This window comes from Notolepis coatsorum (genome assembly GCF_963971535.1).
Source record: "Notolepis coatsorum genome assembly, chromosome: 10".
NCBI lineage: Eukaryota > Metazoa > Chordata > Actinopteri > Aulopiformes > Paralepididae > Notolepis > Notolepis coatsorum.
The window spans coordinates 13,506,028-13,512,977 of NC_140174.1; the positions used below are offsets into that span (position 1 = coordinate 13,506,028).

General features: G+C 40.5%; 1 protein-coding gene across 1 annotated transcript in view; it reads right to left on the reverse strand.

Annotated features, from left to right (window-relative positions):
* Window positions 1–6,620, reverse strand: part of wdr90 (WD repeat domain 90) — a gene marked incomplete at its 5' end in the record, with an annotated part of 102,680 nt that extends 96,060 nt beyond the window's left edge. Inside the window, 2 exons of the mRNA XM_084322911.1 lie at window positions 685–855; window positions 6,515–6,620. Of these exons, the coding sequence (XP_084179037.1) occupies window positions 685–855; window positions 6,515–6,620 (277 nt within the window). The remainder of the gene's footprint in view (window positions 1–684; window positions 856–6,514) is intronic.
* Window positions 6,621–6,950: the final 330 nt, after the last annotated feature.

Consider the following 6,950-nt stretch of genomic DNA (forward strand, 5'->3'; position numbering starts at 1 on the left):
GCATCACAAATTATTGTAAAAACAAAACAAAAAGTTAAATATTTTCAATATATCAAATGCAAAGTAAATTTTTCTGGGGGGGATATTATGTCTAATATCAAAATCTTTGTCAGTAATTTTACCTTTTTATTAATAGTTGTAAGGTTGTACACAATTGTGTTATTTAATATTTTGTATGCTGTTATTTAATATTTTATATTTAATACTATGGTAACGGTGGTAAATAAGCCCCTCCCTCCGCATAAGCCACTCCCTCCGCATAAGCCCCTCCCTCAGCATAAGCCCCTCCCTCAGCATAAGCCCCTCCCTCAGAATAAGGCCCTCCGTCAGAATAAACCCCTCCTTACAGAATAAACCCCTCCCTCCGAATAAGCCCCTCCCTCAGAATAAGCCCCTCCTTGCAGAATAAGCCCCTCCCTCAGAATAAGGCCCTCCCCCAGAATAAGCCCCTTCCTCAGAATAACCCCTCCCCCAGAATAAGCCCCTCCCTCAGAATAAACCAATCCCTCAGAATAAGCCCCTCCCTCAGAATAAGCCCCTCCTTCAGAATAAACCACTCCCTCAGAATAAGCCCCTCCCTCAGAATAAGGCCCTCCCCCAGAATAAGAGCCTCCCTCAGAATAAGCCCCTCCCTCAGAATAAGCCCCTCCCTCAGAATAAGCCCCTCCCTGCTCAGAGCCTCACCAGGGTCGAGCAGCAGGTCGCTGGTGAACATGTTCTTCACAGTCATGTTGGAGCACAGCCGGACGCTCTTCAGGTGGCCGTGGTGACGGCTGAGGTAGACGGACAGGATGTACTGCAGGTCCAGCATCAGACAGGTCCAGCGCACCGTGGAGGGGGCCCGGCCCACCAGATCTACACAATAACATGCACGGTTTAGGTATCCATTCGGGCTGGAAGGTATAACATACGTTAAGATGTACCAGGATTAGTGTGGTCAAAAATATAGATTTTTCGATATATATCGATTCTGAATATTTAAAACAGTTTCAATACTCATTTCCCGCAATATCGATATTTAATTATTCATAAAAAATATATAATTTTTTTGTATAAGGAAGTTGCATTGTTTATTTCAATACCTGTAATAGTACAGTAGTCCACACACACACATGTGCATTCAGTTAAGTTGGAATATGACTGTAATACAAACAGTTCAGTTTGTCAGGTACATGCAACACAGATTACAGTGTTTACTTAATTTCTAAGATTATATCATTTAGTTATTTTTAAATGTGTGATCTAAAGATAAACAAATGGTTTTAAAAGTGTTATATTTATCTTCTCTTATAGTACCAGAGAGAAGCTGAGGAGAATCAACCAGCAACAAAAGCAAAATTTATTAAAAGAAATTATATATTTATCTTTTTTTTCTTCTTTTTTTTTACATTTTAAGATTGAACCTTTTCCCCTGTGATATCGAGAATGGTATCGAATATCGATACTTTTCAAGGTATCGTATCGAAGTTCGAAATTCCAGTATCGTGACAACACTAACCAGGATGCTTCGTCTCTTATAATATATAGTGTATATAGTACAGTATATATAATTGAAAATATATACTGTAGACTGATGACAGTATTTTAAATAGATAATGAAGAAAATTGGGACAGAATGTCAATGAAAAAAGGAAGAAAAGTTACTCATCAACTGTAAGATCTGTGTCAATGTCCCGAGTGCATGAGCCTGAGGGTGAATTATTTAGCCCCCTCAAGTTTTAATTTTTTTATTTTCTTAATATGAATATATGATTTATTTTGCATTTTTCTCCACACTTTAGTCGTTATGTCAATTCCCTGTGTGTGTGCCACAGTCCTGGCAGTTGCGCTGTCGATCTAGGGAGGGCGAGAGTCGCCAGCCGTTTGTTTGTGCCAAGTGTGGCATTGTAAGTAAAAAAAGAAAATGTAGATAAAAAAAAAAGTAAATTATAATAATTGGTTGCCTAATTCATCTCATGCTTAGACACAAGTGAAGCCCTGTTTCTTCCAGTTGCAAAGGAGACAGTGTCCTGTTCCGTCCCCTGGCAGCTCACTGCGTGGGGTTAACTCACTGGAGGCCAAACCCGAGATAGTCCGTGTTAACTCGCCATGCTCTGGGCGCCAAACCCGAGAAAATCCGGGTTTTAATCCATATTTATTTTATTAGCGATATCCATAAAAAAAATTCCATCCAGCCTGACGTTATCATTGGAAATGGGTCTGAGCTCGAAAAGGGCTAATACCGCCCCCTATAGTCTCCCGGATGGTATTGCACATTATTGGATTGGATTGGTTGGGACTGTGCAGCAAAAAAATTTGTCCGGTCCAGGTTTTACTTCTCGGGGATGCAGCTGGATACCATTGCATTGACTGTGGGGACTGGGAGCAGCGTGGATCTATGCGTTTTTGGATATAACGATCAGGAATTGGATTCATCTTTTTGTATGACATCAGATGTGAGGTAAGGCCTTTATGTTACGAGTATTGGGGTAATCAGATGTTCCTATCACCGCCATCGGAGTGTGTATGTGTGTGTGTGTCGCGCCGACCAAAGTACGGAGAACCGATTTTTCAGACCCCGCTGCTCTTTGTGCATAAGTACACATATAATAGCGACAATCTAGCGTTTATTTGAAAATGATCAAGGGACAAATGGCACGATTTCTAAGGAAATACATTTAAGCTCGATTTTCTGGGGTTTATTGTGATGAGACAGAACGCTCTAGAAATAGATTGATATTCATCACGGTATCAAATGGAAATGTATGTATGAAAAAATTATCTGTTTCGTGCATGTTGACTGGAAGCAACTCATTGACGACCACTGTGTTATTTAGATCTATTGCTATTATATTTTATATGTTGTATGCACTCGCAAATAAGTCCTTTCCTCCATTGGATACAGCGTTGGCCCAGAAGGGCATCAGCAGAGGGTGCTGTTGGCCCTGAAAGAATTAAGAAGGAGAGGATGTTGTTTGTGTTGGTAAAGCAAAGAGAAGTTCTGTTTTGAAAAGGTCTTCCTTTATACCGTAAGGCGGCTCAGTTGAACCCCTGTGGATCTGATGCAGCGACAATGCAATATAAACACAAGACAGACTCATCCATCCATCCTCATGGGACTCAACATGTAATTATTATGTTCTTCTGCCAGGATAATGTTGTTATTATGTTCTTCTGCCAGGGTAGCAGACAATGAACCGACAATCGTGCGTCGAAATCCTATGTGTATTAAAAACGACTGCAGTATCACAAAGAACCTGGGATGGAAACTGGACAAGGACAGATTTGTTTGGAGTGGAAGCCACACAATGACAGGAATCCTGTTGTGTGTGTGTAAACAAAGGCATTACAGCACAGAGCAGAGCAGGACACGGTACATTTGCCCTCGTCTGTCGGCTTCAGGCTGCGTTATTGCCGATCAACCAACACATTGTTTGAAAGCTAAAATAGTAGGCATTGTCCAACTAACACCTCTCCCGAAGGCTAACCTGGTAACTGGTATCTATCTTCTTGTCTCTCTCTGGAGAAGACGGTAAGCTAATTTCACAAAATGTTGGCGTGTTCCTTTAAGTTGCATTTTTGAATCACCAGAAAAGGTGTTTTATTTTGTTTTAGAGAAGGAGAACGAAACCCGCAGTGGACTGAGAGTCGCGGTTGTATTCTTTTTTGTGCACGTTTTCTTTTTCTTTATTATTATTTCCATTGAACGAGAGAGGACAGCCAGGACCAGGGGTGAGACTTATGGCGCTTTCACATATAGTTTTGGCGGACTCGGTGCGGTTCGGGGGGGTGAAGTTGCAACATTGTTGCATTCTTCATTTGGTTCGTCTGCGTTCACATTGCAATTTGTCAAGCGCACCAAACTTTCTGAACAATGTCACGCGGTCGAAAAGGGCGCTCGTCTATTGGACACAATAGAGTGGAAATGTGTGTGTGCGTGACTACGAGCCCTAACGTGTGTGCGCACCTGTGTGTGTGTGTGTGTGTGTTGAAATGAAGGTTGAAAGTCTGTCTCCGTCACAAGCGTAATGTAGGATAGACCTGTCTATCCTATATACGCTCAACCAATGAGTCTATCGAGAGAGAGATAGACCGGTCTATAGAGGGAGAGAGCACAACTCATTGACTGCCTTAGCCCATTTCGTGACTGTGATGCAAGGCTTGCATCACAGTCACGAAAGGGGCTATGACTGCCTTAAATTAGCACACACAAATCATCTCCAACTAACGTTATTTATTTAAATTGTTCCTGTTAATTAATTATTTTTAATAGACCGGTCTATCTCTCTCTTGATGGACCGGTCTATCCCACATTACGAGCAACCAATGAGTCTATCTGACGGCCACGGATAATAAACTTTAGATTCAATGTCAACGCCTTTTAAATATAATCAAAACGTTCCCGTATTTCTGTCCGCTTTATCGTTCTATGACAGACATCTGATAGAGTATGCGCCAATAATAACGATAATAATGTGTTTAGCCTATATTAAATAGTCTAATTGTTTTTTCAGCCTGTTATTAGTTTTAACTTTCAGCCTGTTAATAAATATGTCGTTAATTCAGTATTTAACTTCTTGAATTCATATTTATTTAGGCTATGCTAATTAAAAACACAAATGTTATGGACATCTAATTTAATTCTCTGCTTATTTATTAATATATTGCTGACACAGTTTGTGACATTGATCCATTGTTCTATTGAAGCCCATTACCACCATCCTCTCGCTAAACAACTTGTACACCGCATAGTCTTTATGAGTGCCCACACGTAGCTGTTTAATTTTGTCTTCTGCCCATATTTCCATCAGGGCTTTCACCTCGTCATTCGCCCACGTCTGTCCACAAGACATGTTTACCGCAGTGTTTGTTTTGTTTCCGTCTACCCAAGATGCACAGTTTATCAGTCATTAGGATGGTCCTCTCTGTACCAAAGAAGACAATCACACATGTTGATTTTTATCCTTAAGTCATTGCTAGGTAAGCTGCCCTTATTATATCTCCAGACTTCTGTCCTTTTATACTTGCTTTTTTAATACCAGACGAGCAGCAAATGGGATGCTTTTAAATGTTCCTTTGATGCAGTCAGAGCTTGGTAAAGCTGCATTCTCCCACTATGCTCCCTTTTTATGGAATACGCTGCAAGTAAAACTTTGTCTAGAGGCACTTCCTACTGTGAATGCTTTTAAAGGTATGCTACGATTAGCCCTTTATGAAACATGTAACTGTTTTACCCGATGCTATTGCTGATCCAATTATGCTCCTTGCCACTGCACAAATGGCCTTCTGTATTTATATTTGAATTGTATGTTTTTTGTTTAATGCCCTGTTTTATGTTGAAACTTGTTGTGTGCCGTGTTGGTCAGGACTCCCTGGAAGAAGAGATCTTGTATCTCAATGGGACATTCCTGGATAAATAAAAATAAATAAAAAATGTTTGGTCCGCGTTTTGGTCCGATGAAGCGAACCGAGACCTACGTTTTCAGGCGGACCAGAGTTTGCGTGTTTGGTCCGCACCAGAGTTCGACTGTCCAGACCAAACAGCTCTGGTGTGAAAGCACCCTTATTTGAGAGTTGTTATTGTTTATCTGCGTTGTTGTTCCAGGGTCGGTGAAGGGCAATTGTTGTAGCTACCATATTGTGATGATATTTTGTCCATTATCATCTCGCCATTGTCTATTCAAACCTCCACAGAACTGAGTTCACCATTCTTGACATTTACATATATATATATATATATAAAAGAAAGCAATCATTTGTTCATGAATACATAAGCCTCTGTGTGTATGCGTGTGTCCTTCCTTCTTTTGCTGCATTGAAAAGTACGATCTCCGACCACGGTGTATCGACTTGTAGTCTTTTCCATTGTTTATTCTCATCTATTGTGCCTATATGTATGAAATTGCTTGTTTTGTGAGATTGTTGTCGCTGTAAATGAGGGTAACCTCCAGTGTATCACGAGTGAAATAAAGGTTTAAAATGAAATAAAGGTTTGAATGAGTGTGTGTGTGTGTGTGTTTGTACATAATAATAATAATAATAATAATAATAATAATAATAATAATAATAATAATAATAATAATAATAATAATAATAATAATAATAATAATAATAATAATAATAATACATTTAATTTATATAGCACACTTTAAACTCAGTGAGATCTCAAGGTGCTTCACAACAAAAAATAAAGGTTAAAAACATTCAAATGAACACAATTAAAACATAAGAATAAAAAGGTTTAAAACATAACATTAAAATTAATAAAATAAAATACATAAAACATAAAAACATAGGAGCAGTAATAATAATATAAAAAAAAAACAGGCCCTAGTGGAAGGCAGAGTCAAATAAATGAGTTTTAAGGCTGGCCTTGAAGGCAGCAAGGGAGTCTGAGGCCTTGACGGATCCTGGCAGCTGATTCCACATGTGTGTTGGTACATGTGTGTTGTGTGTGTGTGTGTGTGTGTGTGTGTGTGTGTGTGTGTGTGTGTGTGTGTGTGTGTGTGTGTGTTGGTGCATGCACACACTTTACCGTGTCTGGCTGACTTGGCTGTGCTTTCATAGACCGAGTCCTTCGCCGCCCCGCAGAGGAAGGGAAACTGCAGCCAGGTGGCCGTGGACTTGAACTCTTTGAACATGTTGGAGAAGGAGACGCGGACCACATGGTTCTCCTACAAAACACAACAAAGAGGGACAAGAGATGACACACCTGGACCCAGGGAAGACTGACACCTGTAACACACACCTGGACCCAGGGAAGACTGACACCTGTAACACACACCTGGACCCAGGGAAGACTGACACCTGTAACACACACCTGGACCCAGGGAAGACTGACACCTGTAACACACACCTGGACCCAGGGAAGACTGACACCTGTAACACACACCTGGACCCAGGGAAGACTGACACCTGTAACACACACCTGGACCCAGGGAAGACTAACACCTGTAACACACACCTGGACC